At 38.0% G+C, this 17,754-nt stretch overlaps 2 protein-coding genes and 1 non-coding gene across 4 annotated transcripts; 1 reads left to right on the top strand and 2 right to left on the bottom strand.

Annotated features, from left to right (window-relative positions):
- Nucleotides 1-6,221: 6,221 nt before the first annotated feature.
- On the bottom strand, nucleotides 6,222-9,338 carry LOC122866924 (proteasome maturation protein). The gene is made up of 6 exons (XM_044177191.1): nucleotides 9,192-9,338; nucleotides 8,765-8,862; nucleotides 8,031-8,091; nucleotides 7,472-7,573; nucleotides 6,667-6,760; nucleotides 6,222-6,566 (listed from the first exon to the last, which is right to left on the bottom strand). The coding sequence occupies exons 1-6, from the start codon at nucleotides 9,267-9,269 to the stop codon at nucleotides 6,499-6,501; spliced, it is 501 nt and encodes a 166-aa protein (XP_044033126.1). The 5' UTR covers nucleotides 9,270-9,338; the 3' UTR covers nucleotides 6,222-6,498.
- A 142-nt stretch (nucleotides 9,339-9,480) lies between these two features.
- On the top strand, nucleotides 9,481-9,552 carry trnac-gca. The gene has a single exon. It is a non-coding gene; the product is annotated as a tRNA-Cys (tRNA).
- Nucleotides 9,553-10,489: 937 nt separating this feature from the next.
- On the bottom strand, nucleotides 10,490-16,843 carry lg19h11orf65 (linkage group 19 C11orf65 homolog). 2 transcript variants are annotated; one of them, XR_006375846.1, is made up of 11 exons: nucleotides 16,758-16,843; nucleotides 15,902-15,992; nucleotides 15,718-15,810; nucleotides 15,588-15,641; nucleotides 15,274-15,483; nucleotides 14,797-14,927; nucleotides 13,250-13,420; nucleotides 13,057-13,107; nucleotides 12,701-12,746; nucleotides 11,181-11,793; nucleotides 10,490-10,789 (listed from the first exon to the last, which is right to left on the bottom strand). XR_006375846.1 is itself a non-coding variant. In XM_044177328.1 (10 exons), the coding sequence occupies exons 1-9, from the start codon at nucleotides 16,760-16,762 to the stop codon at nucleotides 12,701-12,703; spliced, it is 852 nt and encodes a 283-aa protein (XP_044033263.1). In that variant the 5' UTR covers nucleotides 16,763-16,843; the 3' UTR covers nucleotides 11,899-12,588. The 2 variants fall into 2 exon arrangements, 1 of the variants encoding a protein (XP_044033263.1); XM_044177328.1 differs by lacking the exons at nucleotides 10,490-10,789; nucleotides 11,181-11,793 and adding an exon at nucleotides 11,899-12,588.
- Nucleotides 16,844-17,754: the final 911 nt, after the last annotated feature.

Genomic DNA, 17,754 nt, shown 5'->3' on the forward strand with positions numbered 1-17,754 from the left:
TTCAGCGAGACAAGTCGGTGTCCCGCCTAATGCGTGACATCCTCACGGTGTCTGCTAGCATGCGCGCTCACTTGTGCATGGCGAGGACCTGAGTCTAGAGTGGAAATTAAACCACATGTTGTGCCATTTGAAGCATGGAAAGAGTTTACTTTGGGTTAGAAGATATTGTTTCATGAGTGCCGTGAAAAGAAGAGAAGCTGAGATATGAAATGAAAGTCAAGCGGAGAGTGTGTTGGTTTACTTCTGGGATTTAAAAATAGCACGGTAGCTCAGTGAACAGTGCCCTGGAACAATAGCTAAATCAGAGTGGCAGTGTGTGGGAAATCTCTCAACAAAAGACATCCTCCTAACACCAAAACAAGGTTTATTTTTGCCCTCGGAACAAACTCGGTTTGAATCAAAACCACTCCTAATAAATTTGTCTCCCTAACAACATCATAATTATGCCTTAGCTGCCCTTCTGTATTTTCATGCTCTATCACAGCAGGGGGATGTTGTGTGATTGGATGAGGTGGATTAGTGCTACTCATACCATTAAAAATATACTGACAGTGTGGGTTTTGGATCTCACGCTCATGATCAGTGCCACAAGTTAGTGGGTGTCTCCAGGGTTGCATTGTACCCCAGCAAGACTAAGAGTCTACAGCCATGCTAGCGGCTCTGTGAGGCTGTACTTGGGCACAGAGGTACTTTGAGCTAAATGCTAACGTCAGCATGCTAACATTCCCGCAATTACAGTGCTAACATGCTTACAGTGACAATGCTAACATTTTGATATTTAGCAAGTATTGGTATAGTTTAGTTTGGTAGCATGCTAACATTTGCTAATTAGTACTAAACACAAACTACAGCTAAGGAGGCTAAAAAACCACTCAGGGATGCAGCAACTACACTGCATCTTATACTTAAAGACAAACAGGTATAGTCTGAGCCAAAGAAAAAGTTTTGTGCCAAGTTGAGTCTGAATATGTAACAATGGCACAGAATCATGTTTGACCGCAGTTTATGTGTATCATTAGTACATCCCTACAGTAAATAATTACAGGATCTCTTGGGCACGCTCCAAATCCTGGATAACAAAGTGAGGCACGTTTGTACTCTGCTGACTACACTAGTACACTATTGTATGACTACAAGGCTACTTTTAACTCCATGGGAATGCTAAGGAGCACTCTACAGGACTTTTGTTTATGACATAAGGACCTGATGAATTCCTTCTTCGACTAGCAGTAAAGAACAGATGTGCTGTACGTACACTCCTGCAAAACAGATATCACCATCTCAGCAAATACAGAGCGCGGTTGGAAGATTTTTTTGCTTTATGAATACAGATAATATTCAGGATTCACATAATACTCACAATAATGAAGGTAAAATGGCTCTTTAATGGTACCTGTGAGGATATTTATAGTGCACGTTCTGTATTATACATATCCTGTAGGTGTAGAGAAAAATAAATAGGTGGTAAAGATCTTTGCATAAACTGTCTCCTGCTAACAATAAATCAAATATATATTATTTACTTTAATGTCTTCATACATTTAATAAGAAACAACAACATATGAATCATCCAGAGGAATCACCTCAGTTAACTTCTCTCTTTTTCAAACCTTGCCCACAATCTCTGAACTATTTCTAATTACTCAGTAGAAGTCTGTAAACTGTATTCATTAATATACAGCACTGACAGTTTGCAAAAACATCCTAGTGTTAATGATTTCTCAGCTTCACGACTTATATTTTTAAATGTTATGTTGTACATATTTTTTTTCCTACATTATATGTCACTGGACCAATGCACTGTTTTAACATTATGCATGCTGTATACTTTCAGGCATTGTATTACATTCACGTGCCATATAATTTGGATTTTCATCACAGTACATGCAATATTACTGGACATGTCACTGGGGATTGGACATGCGGATGCAAACAGATCTAGTGTATTATATGTATTATGACTACCAGCTGAGCCGACCCACAGGGAGTGTTATTTGTTGTCGAAGACAACATCATGAGCCTCTAACAGCCTCGGGCTAAGCTGCTTTCCAGCCATGTATGAAAAGTGACATCAGCTGAGTCTCCTTAGGCACTAAGACAAAATGTCCATAGTAGTGCCTTTACCAACACAGGACCAGTTTAACTAGTGTCCTGGGTCAGAAAGTGGGTTAGAAATGAACTGGAGGCCAGTGTGAATGTGAGCAGCTCAGTGTGGAATAATACTGCCATCTTGTGGTTGAAGAGTGGATGTGAAAAATGCTGGCAAGAAGGAAACACACTGAAATTCAGGACATTAATCATAATCATTTATACAATTTTTTTCTGAACAAGATAAGTGTTTTGTTTCTATTTTAAACTTGGCTGTTGAAAGTCAAAGAAATAGTTTGGTAACATCTGTTAATGCCTGTAGTCACTTGTTGTAATGTTAAAGGGACAATCCACCAATTTTACACATGAAGATCAGTTTACTCTTCATAATTAGTCCTGTGAACGCTTTTGTATAAAAGCTTCTGTGGCTCTAGAAGAGATTTGTTGAAGTCCGAGAAATTAACCCTGATGATGTCATAGTGATGTCACCGGGGTTATCTTGGTTTGGACTTGGCTCCTACAAAATTTTAACAGAATGCCTATGTTACAAACTGGAGGGATGGAGTTTGAAAGACACAGGGGAGAAAGGTTTAAATGAAAGATGCTACTGTGTTGCATTATTGGTAGTGATGGATGCAGTGTTTTTGGAGTCTGACTCATAGTAAGGTCTAAAAGGCAGGATATCTGGGCCTCTGCTGCTTTGATTCTGATGATTCTTATATACTTTATGGAAATAAAATACCAAATCTCTGCTTAGTTTACCCACAACATACTTCCACCGCCCCTTTTAGTAAGACTGAACTCATCAATGTCGCTGAATGTGTTAAGAGTGTGCATGTGGATGTTGACAGGTCACCACTTTGGCATACCTTATGTTGAGCAATAATGGACTGCAGTAAAAAAAGTAAGGAAGCTGAACTTTTATTAGACAACAGTTCTAAATGTAGAGTTACTATTACATTTTTTTTTTTTTTTACCACAATAGGTCAAGCTCCTTACTTTTAATTATGCTGCAGTCACATTATCACACAACACAACCAATATAAAGCCCATTAAGAAATACTATCTCAGGAACCCCTTACACTTTACACAAGCCATGTAATAAAAACCTTTGTTTGTTGTGGTGTATCTTCTCCAGGCTGTCGACTGACATGATAAAAGCAGCTTTAAAGTGTGAGTTGTTTATGTTGACAAATGTTGATTCAGCATTTCCCAAAGGAGGGTATTTTATGAATTTTTAATCAATGGGGAAGTTTCACATATATTCCCCAAAGCAAGAAGCAAAACAAATCATATCACAGGGGTTGAAGCTCCCTTATAGACCATTTCATCAGATGTGGCAGAGTTGCATCAGCAAACAGTTTGGCTTGAAATGGAGCTGTTACTGGTTCATCATTAAAGCCATTAAAGCAGTACCGGAAGTTATGGAAGATTCAGTCAGTGGGTTTGAGAAAACAACACGGATGGATAGGTAGGGAGGCTGGACAGGGGTCACATGGCTTTGTCACCTCAGTGTGAATACTGGACAGAAAGTGCAGTTACTGTGTGTACAGTGTATGCAGGCTTACTCTGACTTTAACTTTATTCCCTTTATGAATTTGGGGCAACTCGTGTGCTGTAACTAAACTGTATTTGTTCTCTGTTTTATTATATTTTAATGTATTTAGTTTTTCTCTTCATTTTGTCTTTAAATGTTGTTTAAATGCAGTATAAGGTACGTTGTCATGATCTGTGGGGTTGCCAGCTTTAATAAATTAAAACAAATGAGACATAATTAACTCTTGAAAAACAAAAGCTTCAAAATCAGTTCTAGTGATATTTTGTGAAAACTGTTGTAAATAAATAATTAATCAAAAGTATTTTGTTTTAGATTAATAATGTCTTTGAATGCCTTCACTGATTATAAAATACTTATATTATGTATGATGAAGACACTTTTGCGTCTTGTCAAACCTAAATAATACACCAATAACTTTGTGCTTAAAACGATGAAAACATAAATATGAGTCCTTTGCGTGATATCCACGTTCAGAGAGCAAGAAAGAGTGAGAGTGAAATCGGGAACAGTAGACAAGACAGCTAATGTAACGGCTAAAAGTGCAGGAAATCATAAAACATCTCCTCAAAAATGTTGCTTTAGAGTTCTTGTTTTGTTTATTTATCACAATAGTACATGTTTCCTATACAACTAATTGTTTACAGAATCTTTGAATCGGGCAAAACAAGTTCCGGTCAAGTCGTCTCCATGCGCATGCGTCATGTACCTGCCTGCCATAACTTTACGGCTTATTAAATAAAACTAACACGTTTTCCAGCCTACTGGGCAAATCCACTATCAACTTACTGTCTATTATGATTAGCTGTTGTAACGTAACGACAAGTTATATTTGCGTTAGTGTAAGATCTTTGTGACCGGTATGCAGACGGATTTCTCTCTCGACAGTTACATCATCTTTGATATCCACAGTCAGCCGTGCTAGCGTTTTTTTACCGCCATGTAGAGCCTGATCATCGTATTTTTTGCATTAAGACCATAGTTAAGACTACAGTGTAGTCATTCAAAGTTGCTATAAATACCAGTACTTGCTGCTCATTAGTAGATATGCTTTGTTTAAACGTAACACCTCCCGCGTGACGCATTTCCCAGCATGCTCTGCAGCCAAGGACATGTTTTAAATTGGACACATTCTGTGTTACGAACAGCGATAGATATGTTGTATTCCCGCGATTATTATTTCAGGGTGTTTGCAATATCCACATTCGTTTGTGGCCAGTCATTGGAAATAATGTGGCACCGTGTCTTAGACACAGATCTCAGGGCAGCACTATAAATACATGAAGATGGCCGAAGGACTGTCGGTTGGTCCGATGGCGGTGAGATTTCAATTGATTGCTACAGTGAGTTACAGAACCTCTACGTTTCTTCTCTCCCCTCCCTCACCGCCGACCTTGACTAGCCTTTTGATCATTTTAGCTGCCTCGTTTTAAATTACATAATTAGGGCAAAAATGTATTTATTGTAAAAATACCCCGACACAAAAGAAAATACAACTGCAAGCATTTAAACAAAATGTTGTCCGAACAACATTTTGTTGTGGTTATATAGTAGGCCAACTAACCACCTCTGAGTAGCCAAGTGGCATTCTCTGCATAGGGTCAAATAACACACAACTCACACTGGATTATTGTGGGATTATTTTAAATCCAGGCCGAAACTGTTTCTTTTTTGTACAATTGTTTTTATTATATTCCATGCCTTCCACAAAGGAGATTTGCTTACTTAAGGAAGCTATTTTATAATACCTTTATATAAGATAATAAAAAGACATCATAGGTTGATGCCCAGCTAATATGAAACATGTATACATTCACATACAAGACACAAATGTACATTCACACCAAGTATTATCGCATTTGTCTATCTTACTAACACACTTGTGCACATCCCCCACCCCCTACTAACATAGAATAATAATATATGCATGTGTGTGTGTGTGTGTGTATCAGGCTGAAACAATTTGATAAGGCATGTAGTCACGTGTCTTTCATTCAAATTTGATCTGGTTTTATTGTAGTTTTTTTTGTAATTGCATTTTGTATTCTCTATTTATTTTAGTGTAGTCCTGTAGCATGTAGATTATCTCCTTATTGTATTATCATAATCTGGTTTGTCAAGGAGTCAAGAAGCATAAATAGAAAACTGACATAATGTGAAAATATTATAGAAAAGATGTACAATGACTTATTTAAATGAAAGGACCAGGGAATGTGCAAATGTTCACAGTATGAAGTATAGGAATATTTGCAGTGTGCAAGAGAGAATCCAAAAGATGTGTGTTAATGTAACACATCGAGTCGTGTGTGTTGACTTTACGTTAATAGAACGTGTAGTAATTTAACTGAAGCTGAAATTTGGAAATGGTTTGCACTCCTGGTACATTGTTTAAAACTTTGCAGCGCTCTGTATAAAATATAGTGATAACAATATGAAAATAAAGTATGTCACAAAATGTGATAGCAATTCTTGATGACATGAGACATTATTTTTGTGTTGCAAAGTACAATCACATGAAAATATAAGCACAAGTTTTAAGTATAGCTAAATAATTTGTCAAATGATCCCACATCATGAGGAAGGTTATGAAGTTTATTAGAAATGCCAACCGGATTGAAAACATACAAAAGCAGCACTGAATGCTTGTCTGAATGACTGTTCAACACTCCAGATCTAAATCATTTACAGGGTAACTCCCCCAGTTAAGCCCCCTTTCTTTCCCAAAAGATTACAACTCAATTTTCCAGAACCTGAGTTGGTGATTTTTATTTTTGAGCCAATAAACAAACGTATGCAGACAAATAATAAGCCTAAATCTATGTGTGTATCTGTGTATTGTGTGTGTCCATCTTCTTTCACAACAGCCCCAGTTTATATTCCACCATCATGTGTGGCTCGCCCATCATTTCACTCTGGGCTGGATCTGCAAGGTAACAGGACACAAACAGGGTGTGGTGGTTAGAGGTCATATTCAGACAGTTGTGTCAATGGTTGTGTAAAAGGTGAAGGGACGAGGTTCTCACCGTTGAGGATGTCCTCAAAGCCGATGGCCTCGTCACTGCCTCGCAGTGTATCTAGAGCCAGGTTTGAACTCGGTAAGAACGGCAGGCGCTGGATCTGGAAGGACGAGGGACAGAAATCAAGAGTTATGATCGCAGCACATGTAGTAGAGTTCCGTGTGCACAGCTGAGCAGACGCAGTGGAGTCAAAGCGGTGTTCACAGGAAGTGCTAACTAGTTTGTGAAATACATTGCTGGAAAGTTAAACAATGAACCCATCATTTTCCCCCTTCAGAATAACTATTCAGTATATAATAATAATAATAATAATAATAATAGCGTTTCTGATTGGAGTTCAAAGCTGTAGCATGAATCTAGCTTGATAGAGTAAGTTAGAGAATATGTGGTTTAGTAGAGAGCAGTGGTGGAATGTAACTAAGTACATTTAGTTCAGTACATTAGTACACTTTAGAGGTACTTGTACTCTTCTTGAGTATTTCCATGGCTTTTTCTGCTACTTCACCAACTGACTAATTCTGAACAGTGCTGATGTTTATTTAGCTATTTGTTTTTGAATTGGTTGACAATGTATATGTTAAATTATTTAACATGTAATAATAAAAAAGTGATTTGTTTAAGAAAGCAGCTTTCTGAGTACCTTTGCATAGGCATATCAGTGCACATAGAAAAGCAAATTCACTATAATCGGCCGCCATTTTAGTAATCAGTGAATGTTTCCCCTCTAAAATCAGTATTGGTTCTCAAAAATCCCACATCGGTCGGGCTCTAATGAGGGCTGGGGATTTGGATTAGAGAGACATGAAGTTACCTGTCTAGCTGCCCTGTACTCCATCTGCAGTTTGAGCGGAGCATGAAGACCCTGGATGTTTCTGAGGGTAGATAAATTCATCTTGTCCTGGTTCAGCTGGAACTGCACACCACAGAAACACACAAAAACATTCAGCACCCCAGGGACAAAAAGTATAATTTCCGCCATTAAACTTTCACTTGTTCCTGTTGTTCTGTTGTTTAGCTAGGAGTCCGGGCACTCTAAGACAACATTAATGTATATATGGCTAACATTAGTTGGTGGTGAAACCAAGAGGTGTTTGCAGTTGTTCTGGCTGATTAGACCTCTGCACAGGCTGAAAGTGGGCAAATCTCTACCGGGAATCACGTGAGGTCACCACACTCACAGCACTAACAGACATGATAAAGGTCGAAGTTGCAGTCCCTAACAGGTGCATCAAAGCTATCAGGAGAGTCAGGGGCATGCCAATAAAGCACAATCTGTACACACCTACACAATCCTGAGAAGAGGTCTAATCTCAGTGATTTGCTTTAACTTGTGGTTCATTTATTTTTCTCTTATAATTCGGCTTACTCACATTTTTTTCTGACAGCTCCAGCGAGTGGCTTGGAAGGAGCTCATTCTTTACACTGCTAAAGCTGTGTAGCGAAAGAAAAAAAAAATGCAACAAGCAGGTGAAAATCAGTATCATGTACATGTAATTTGATTTTAAGAGGTGGGCCTAGTTATGACCAAAAACACCAAACTACTACAGCAGCTCCTCTTGCCAGAGAAAGCTGTCACACAAACTACATCATTGTGTCATTACATGTAAAAATTCAAGCTCATTGATGGTATTTGTTACAATACATTCTGCACACACTCTAGAAGTTCACTATCCAATCAAATATCTAGCAGTTTTTTATTGCACAAGTCAGGAACACAGGTCAGGTCAGGAACTTGTAAAGTAGCACAACAGTGTGTGTGTGTGTGTGTATATATATATATATATATATATATATATATATATATATATGTATAGATAGCATACATAGCATAGCCTGACTAACAATTCATTTTTGAGGCTGATAACATATAGACACAGATACTGATATCAAGATAAGTGCTGAGCAGGATATTTTACAGTTGAAAAATAAACTTATCAGTCTTCTCTGGTTGACAAACAATCAATTTAATGCCAAAAATGCAACAGAAACCGGATTTTTTTAAACCAGAGACGTAACTGTGTGTCTGTACGAGCATGGTAGGAGAAGGTATTACACATACAACATTAGGTTACACCAGACTATTTTATTTGTGGCAGTGTCTCACCCGCTACGCAGAGAGTCCTGCACTCCATAAGCTCCCTGTGGACATAAGCCTGCCACAGGTATACTGTCTTTCAGCTGAGAGCGGAGTCCTCGAGTATTCTGTAACAAACAAAAACAATACACATTCACCGTTTACAACTGCTAATATTTAGTTAGCATACATCAGTTACAAACACTGAAAGCTAAAGTCACCTAGCCAACCCTCTATGAGTAAGTTAAGAAACCTCATAGCTAAGTGCTAACTAGCATTAGCTCGAGTGACTAATCAAATTCACAGCTACTGGATTTCACAGGATACAAAGACAGAAGACAAAGGTACGAGGAAGTAATATAAATATACATTTACTAACTACATAAACAATGGCATAGTAATCAATATGGTTACGACAGGGTACGTTATAATATATTTGATAAGACTACAACCATACCATTGTGATTCCGTTTCTTCCACTTTCTTTTCGATACACTTGAATATCCGTTTGGGTCGCGTTTTCATGACGACACATCCGGTATAAACCGGTGTTGCGTAGAAATTACTATAAAAAGGCGTTGTATCATACATTCGTACCTCCGTGATCCGTGCACTATATACGTAGTTGGTTTGTTTTTAGTTACCTTGTAATGTACATAACAGTTCCAACATAATTTAACACAACAGCAACGTAAACACTGGTAAAGTTATAGTTAACAATTGTACGTATTCCGCTTTTGTTGAAAGGGGGTATAGCTCAGTGGTAGAGCATTTGACTGCAGATCAAGAGGTCCCCGGTTCAAATCCGGGTGCCCCCTCTTTTCCTCTACAGACACTGGAGTTAATATAAAGTTGTGGAACTCATAAAGTGACCATACAAAGCTCTAAATACTGAAAGAAATAATTTCTGTAGATTTTATCATACAGCTACTATGTTTGACAGTTACTGTTACATAGTTTTAACTGGTAGAATTGTGTTTTACCCTCATTCCCTCATATTTGACAGCAGGTATTCAACATATGTCACACTCATGGAAGGTGAAGCTGGTAAAAGTTGTTATAATTTTCCTTAAAAAAAAAAGTTCCACTTTCATTACAGAGGTGGAAATACATACTAAATAATTCATATTTACAATATGAGCAGAACAATCCAAGATCATGTCAGACATGCCACTAGAATCTCTGGCACAATATCACATCTACATATACAACTATTGAAGACGCAAGTGTCAGCGCGTTTGTTTATTTGCAAAAGAAAAATCTGGAAGCTATTTCTTAATTTGGCATTTATTAAAGCATTGGAGGATCAAAAGCATCTTGTACATGGATCTTTTCTATTCAGAAAACCGCAGTCAGCAAGCTGTTAATCTGTAGCCATCATCCTAAAAAAGAATGCTATTCTTAACATTACACAGAGTTTTAAAATGAGAATGTACAACTATCTGATAGGTTTCTACAGAGGTGGGGAGGAGCTGTGGTTTAGACTTAGCTCTCCCGTCGGTGGTGCACAGGCTGATCCCAGCCTCTTGGCACACGATTACACGTTTCGTGTGGAGACAGCGTCCTAGTGGAGGAATCCTACACTTCCTCTGTTTGTAAGTTGCTAAAGTCTCTGCTTCGTTCCCCAACACTGAAAATTTTCCTCTCATGGTCATTACAATACATAGTGTCCTCAGTACATGACGTTCTTTCTGATAGCCCTGTTTCTTTGTATAAATGTAAGCCTGTTTGCAACAGCTAATCAACTTTGTCCTTACCAAGTCTGCAGGACAACACTTTGAATTGTTAAGCCTCATGCCCTGCGTGTGTGTATATGTGTACAAAAGTTTCAGCATGGTATTAATATAATAGGCAAGCAACCTTACCTAAGAAATCACATTTATGATTTTTAAGGGAAGAATATACTATCATGTGTTTTTATAAATTAAAAGCATGAATTTTAGATGACTAAAATGGCAAAAGATCTGCACTCCATGACAGTGGAAGCAGCTGCTCCAACGTCATCATGGTGTAGGATCCATCCACCTCGGTCATGAAGACGGGCGTATCACCAAACTGAGAGGGGGGAGATGAGGTTTCAAAGATGGGGGGCAATACAGTACGACAAGCAAGTGTATGGCTCATATGAGGGCTTCTTCAGTTATCTGATATAAAATAAATAAATCTGTGTTATACGAAGAAACGCATCCAAATGAGGTCACCAGTCAACAGAAGTGTTTTGATGCTGAATAATACTTTTATTTTAATTGGTCAAGGTGTCTCACACTGCCTGATTCAGTGACCTGCAGTTCTTTACGTAAGCCAGTCTGTTTTTTTACCGGTTTCCACAAAATCAACAAGAAAAACAGAAGTGACATTTCTTTTGTTTAAACATAACTGCACACCTACTGCATATGTCGCTGTCCCTCATATGACTATTTCAAAATGACCAAAGATCATGTTTTACCTGTGAAGATCTTTCCATCTTCTGTTAACAGGGCTGATCCCACTCTGTGAGTTGGCTGTAAGGACAGTAAGAGAACTCTTTGTGGGACTCTTGAATAAGAGATCTGATCCAGTCGTCTGCATCACCAGTCCTCAGGGTTGCCATTTCAGCTGCTTTTGGTTCAGTGCTGCTGGGTTTCAGGAAGAGAGAGGGAGGAAGGAAAGAGATGAGTTAGTGGAGATCATTCAGACTGGCCAGCTCTTCAGTACATGTAAAGAGAAAAAACACTATTTTTCAGGCTGTATTAGCCTCTATAAACATACATACACTTACCGTATAGCACAGTACAGAAACCAACTTATTTACATGAAAAAAACAAACAAGTTAATTAAGCTGTAGCAAAAGCAGTAGACCAGTCAAACAGATAACAAGTATATGATTATTGTAGAACAGTAACAATGCACTATATGAGAGAAAGACAGGTGTTCTCACCTAATTTAACAAAGACTGACCTGTTCAGGTGTGAGAGGAGTGAAGTCAATTGCAGTTTGATTTCTTTGAGCTTTGTGTTGAGACCCTTCTTCTTCAAGTAGCTCCTTTCCTCAAAATTACCATCCATTCATCTGATATATGCCTGATATATTTGAGTAACAACCATGCAAAAGATTCAGATTTCACCAGAAGCCAGTTCTCTGGGTGTAGCCACAGAGTTTACACGCAGTGTGGTCTGCTTTGATGCTTGGGTTAACTTGAAACATTTATTGTTTGACAGTAGATTTGACGTTTGTCTGCAGATTGCATAGGTGTAGTTCAGTCTGCAAACACGCAGTGCATGTTGTGATGGATGTCTGAAACATTGTGGTTTGCAAACGACCAACCACTACACACAAGATCACATCTACAGCATTTGAGGACACATGCCTTTTTGAAGATTCATTTTACATACATGATTGTATGAAACGTCCAGGACACATCTCGGTGCCTGTTACTCGAATTTCTATATTTGGCTGACAAATAGGCAAAACATTCAAATGATACCCGTGGGTCTTCTGATATTCAGAGGAACTGTTTGAAATGTAAATCAGTTCTGTTGGCGCAGCTGGATGTCCCCAGTTATGTAATCAGTTTGGTCTGGTTCCATGTCACAGAGATTCAATAATTTCATTATAGAGTATAGATTTTTCAAACACTAAAAAGGATTATTTGAATAATGTCTAATTACCTGCTGTAATAACAAACATCACCATAAGACAATCACATCGATCATACTTCATTATATCATTAAAACTATATCATTTTAAAATAATCATTGCATCAATAATGACGTGACTGCATAGATAATAAGTTTCCAATTCTTTGGATTTGGAAATTATAATTTCACTGGTTTGTGTCCCATCTTCCAAATACAGTAGAGCTCCTCTGTTCAGACCTGATAATGCAGATGAAGTGTGACTTTAGAAAATGCTAAAATGTATATAGCTGCACAATTAGCACATCGGCACCGGAATGGTTTTAACGTAAATTATTTTATTCTGTTTTACCTAACTGTCTTCATCAGCCACACCAGCATGCTCTTGTGGATCTAACCTGAATGAGGAAGAGGAGGAGGCAGAGAGAAAAGGGAGAACAAAACAAACAAAGGGAGAGAAAGGAAAACAGAATACAATGAGAGCTCAGTGGTAAACCGTATGTAAACAAAAGCGTGGTCATCAATAGGTTTTGTGTTACAGTAGATTATTTGTAAGTCCTGAACTTAAACAGCAGATGGCAGTACAGCATATACTATAAAGCAAATAAGTAACAATAACAATAAGTCGTTCCTGTGGCAGCAAAGATATGCAGCACTACAAATCATGAGAAAAGAAGAGTCTTCTATAAAAAAAAGCAATATTTTCACTTTTGCTCAGAGGAGTGACTGCAAGCCAAACGTCTCCACTCCTCCATATACCTGCACAGGCAAAAGAGCAAAGTATTAAAATAGGTTACAAAATGGTAAAGATTAAATAATTAGTCTAGTCTATTCAACAGAAAGCTTCAGAATGTCACAAACTGTCGCTGTCTACTAGTTGACAGTGAGCTGAGGATCTTACTCTTCAAAGCTGAGAGTGTTGGTCCAGGCCAGAAGATCATCCAGCTCCCATTCCAGTGTTTCATTATCTCCCTTCTCTTCAGTGGTGTCCATCACTTCCTGGGCTGAATTCTCCACCAGCTTTGCCATGTGTCGATACACTGAATGAGTCTCCAGACGACCATGGTTATACCTGTATGTAAGGGAGAGAGGACACACACACTTATGCACAGGACTGCGCATAACGCTGCCACAGATGTGTATTTTCCACATTTTGTAATAGAACGAAGGCCATAAGAAGATTACAATATATGGAAATTGTAAAGATGAACAGTAATGGTTACTGGTTTTGAATAATTAAGTTTCAATTGGCAGGCTTGCAATGTATTAACAGAAAAAAACAGTCAAAAAGAATACTAATCCTTGAATTCACTGCTCTGGTAAGGTTTACAGTGTTAATAAATGCTTCCGTCCCATCTGAACAGTTGAATTCAAAAGTAATAAAACACATTCTTGCTCAATTCAATACACTCAAGGGTTGTGCTGCTACAGCCTTATTTGCCTTCTGGTCTTGTATGACAAGAAGCTCATGGTGGCTAATGTTAGCCAACTTTACTGTGGATAAATACTGCTGTAACAGATATTACTGAGTCAGTTCACTGATGTTGTAACTCTTCACTACTACTGTTATGCTATGTTTTAGCATTTACCCAGCCTCAGTTAGGCTTCGAGTTACATGGCGCTAATGTCAGCATGCTAACATGCTCACAATGACAATGTTACTGTAACATGCTGATGTTTAGCAGGTATAATGTTTACCATGTTCACCATCTTAGTTTAGCATGTTAACATGCTATCATTTGCTAATTAGCACAAAACAGAAAAGTACAGCTGAGGCTGTTGGGAATGTCATTAGTTTTGTAGGTATTTTTAACTGAAATGTTGACCTGATGACCTAGAAGGTCCTTTTTCGACACTTTTCATTGTTTTCAAGGTATTTCCAGAATTCTCAAAGACTCTACTGTCCTTCCAGATAAAATTAAGTTCACTGCATGATAAGAAGTGTTTTTAACCCATTCCCCAAGACTCCATTTTATAATCTAGATAGAGAAAAAAACCCGGAAATTACATAGGGCCTTGGTTAATTTGTACAGTAATTTTACAGTTGTATTTGTCTATTAATCACAGTCCATTACTTGATATTTTCATACAAAATAAGCCGTTTTTAGTTTTCTTGTGTCATACAATAAAGAAGGATGGCTATGTGGATTAAAGAGTCGCAACTTTCAATATACCATCAAAATAGCAGTGTTTTGTTAATTGACCTGGGGTTTTCAAAGGTCAACAGGAATTTATCTTTCAGACAAACTGATGCTTAGCTCTGTGACTGGAATTTAATAATAATACACAATAGACACAAACTGAGACTAGCAATTACTGTTATCCAGTAAGCACTACTTGAGGCCACAGTGGCCATTGTACAGGCAAAAGACTAGTTTTAAGGGACAGACAAATATATGATAGAAGGCTGACGGTTATTTTAGGCCACCCACACCTCCTTAAACTCACATCTGCTTCAGCCATTCAATTTTCCTCTTTTTCCTCCACTTGTTTACATCCTGTTGCCGCTGCAACCTGGAATGGTGAAAGTCCATTTTTTTGTCAGCACCGATCTCTATGGGCTCACCCGTGGGAACCACCTATTTAGAAAGATGAAGAAGCATATAAACATCTGCTTTTAGTGGCTAACAGTTGAACTTAAATCTGACTTTGTTTTTTGTTAAATAAACAATGTCTGAGAGCATTATGTTTTCATTATGCTAAATGTCCATCAAACTATTTGGTATGATCAAGGCAAAAAAGCTGCCATACCCGAGTATTTATGGCTGTTGTAGCTGTTTATCTGTTTATTTCAAGTGTGTCAGACTCTTACCACAGAGGGCAAATTACACCTTGCATTGGTGGTGCATAGTTTGTGCTCTCTTTGCACGAGTATTTGGACAAATAACAGGCAGAACAGAGAATGATCTCTGACACGTTCTTCACCTTGCTACAGAAGAGCCTCCAGCTGTTGTTCTCCATACGCTGGTACCATCCTGATCGGTCCACCTGCATAAGAGGGCAGATATTGTTGGTCTGCCGGGCCACAGGCCTTTTAAGGCCTAGCTGGGTGTAGTCCTTTGGGCTGCTGGCACACACATCCGCAATGGGCCGATGGGTGAAGATCTTGTAATAGATGTTGGGAGGAAAAGTAATCTGAAGGCAAAGGTAAAAGTAAGATGTTAGCAGGTACATCTGCATTATCATATATTAACATAGTTGTTGAGTGATTTACCACTATTTCCCTGTTAAGCTCTCACCCCTCCGAGTCGAAATCTGATGAACACCCCAGCAGCAGCATCCAGCAACTCTGCCTGCCGCAGGAAAATCAAGTGTTACCATTTATTTTATTTGTTGTTTTGATTTTATAGAGTGCATCGTTTCTGTTACCTCTCGAGGATTGACAGTTTTGAGGATTGTCTGTGGATCCTGCTGGTTGCAATGGGTGATAAGCTCCTTGAAATACTTGAAGACCTCTCTGTACTACAGTTTGAGTAGGCAAAATAGTTTTAGTTTATGCCTGTGCTTGTTTACTTTAATTCGTGCATGTACAGAGTACAGCAGCAGCACCCACCACATGTCTTCTCCAGGCCATCTGAATTATTCTAACTGCTGTCTGCTGCAGTGTCTCCTGTTGGGGCTCCTGGGGACCCTCTTCCTGTAAGCTGGAGGCGAAATGAGAAGAGAAGGCAGACAGTCGGGTGCAGTAAGATTTTCTTTTGTCATTTACATTGCGTTTGTAGTCATTTAGTTAAGATGCAAACTTGTGGTAAAAGTTTGAATAATGTTTCTTGTAAGGAGCCATGTTTTTATGACAGCCGGTGGTGGAATGTAACTATATTTACTCTGTATTTAAGTACAATCTTGAGGTATGTACTTGTATTTTACTTAAGCATTTTCATTTTCTGCTACTTTATACTTCTACTCTACTACATTTCAGAGGGAAATATTATACTTTTTATTCCACTGTTTTATTGAACAGCTATAGTTAGTTATTTTACAGATGAAGATTTTACATACAAAACGTGATCATTTTATATAATATGATCCATTGTTATAGAATAATCTACCAAACAATATATAATGTAGCTCAAATTAGCTCCACCTCACCTGCGACAACATTAAAATGCTGCTTACACATTATTGCATCAATAATAACTGTCCAATAATACAATAAATAATGTAAATGAAGGGGGCGTTCTGCTGCAAAGCAATTTTCATAAAGATAGATAGAAATAGACTGGGTTTTGTGAGTTAGCTAACGCTAAGACGTCCTGAAACAATTGAAAACTACGTTAACTAAATGAAGCACAGGCTACACACCGTATTTAATAACCTAGCTATATGTGATAAATGATATATCCTTACTAAGAAACGTTGTTACGATGCATACACACAAATAGTCATACGACAAGAAACCAATATATTACCTCATGCCTTCATGTAATCAAAAGTCTAATTTAAAAGCTGCCTGCTAACGCGAGTTGACACATTATTTCATTGGGTTACCTGGCAACGTAGTATGTCAAGGTCGCTTCAATAAAGCACTTTTTTTTTCCGGAACATACTTTCAAAACAAAAGTCATTACTGACAATGGTGGTCACGTATACATTACCGAGTAAAAACAAAAAACAAATATAGGTTACTCACTTTTTGATATTTATGTGAAAGCTTGTTCTCAGCAGACTGGATATATGATATGTCCACAAATGTATGCTTATATTGTCATCACGTAGTAGATTTAGACATGACACACTAAACAAACTAGTGCCAAATAACAAAGTACTGAGCAATTATTTAATTAAAAACAATTGATTTATCAACGTCTGAGAGGAACACAGACCTGATTTATATTCAGTGCAGGTCAAGGTGAATAAAATTACTTTTTTACCTATTGGCCTTTAGATGGAGCTCTTTAACAAGTAACTATAGCTTTTCTTTGGCCTCCCACCACTCACACATTATACATTACTGTTAACGATTATGAATGTAATGTGTGGTAAAAACATATACTGGAAGTCTTACTGAGTCTTACAGAGTATGGAAACGCTCAAAAGAACACGTTAACATGCAGTAGCCTAAGGCCTGCGCACACTCACATGAACCATGATCATGGGTTTGTATTTTGTATTTTTCATTTTAACAATTTGAATCAGTTTTTATGGCAGTGAAGTTGAATTTACAATAATTTGTAAATTATAGTTTGCAACAATCGGAAACATAGGGAAGAAAATAAAAGAACACACACGATTTCTCATGGCAGCAGCCCCTCAAAGGCCTCCCTATGCCAGATTTGCAGTGTTTTTTGGTAATATAAAGTGTGGCGCTTCATGTTTTCAGTGGATTGAATTTTATTAAGGCCAGTCACTACCTTGTCACCGACCATGTGCACCAAACCCAAATGAATCAACCCACATGCAGCTGAA

This window comes from Siniperca chuatsi, linkage group LG19 (genome assembly GCF_020085105.1).
Source record: "Siniperca chuatsi isolate FFG_IHB_CAS linkage group LG19, ASM2008510v1, whole genome shotgun sequence".
Classification (NCBI taxonomy): Eukaryota; Metazoa; Chordata; class Actinopteri; order Centrarchiformes; family Sinipercidae; genus Siniperca; species Siniperca chuatsi.

Excerpts from the sequence above, each read along its gene's own strand:
- LOC122866924 (XM_044177191.1), bottom strand. The coding sequence starts at position 9,269 with ATGTGTCGTCATGAAAACGCGACCCAAACGGATATTCAAGTGTATCGA. Across the intron at positions 8,863-9,191 it reads GAAGAAACGGAATCACAATG|AATACTCGAGGACTCCGCTC; the intron begins GTATGGTTGTAG and ends TGTTTGTTACAG. Across the intron at positions 6,567-6,666 it reads CTTTGAGGACATCCTCAACG|ATCCAGCCCAGAGTGAAATG; the intron begins GTGAGAACCTCG and ends GTTACCTTGCAG.
- lg19h11orf65 (XM_044177328.1), bottom strand. Across the intron at positions 15,811-15,901 it reads TGGCCTGGAGAAGACATGTG|TACAGAGAGGTCTTCAAGTA; the intron begins GTGGGTGCTGCT and ends CTCAAACTGTAG. Across the intron at positions 12,747-13,056 it reads AGTCACTCCTCTGAGCAAAA|GTTAGATCCACAAGAGCATG; the intron begins GTGAAAATATTG and ends TTCCTCATTCAG.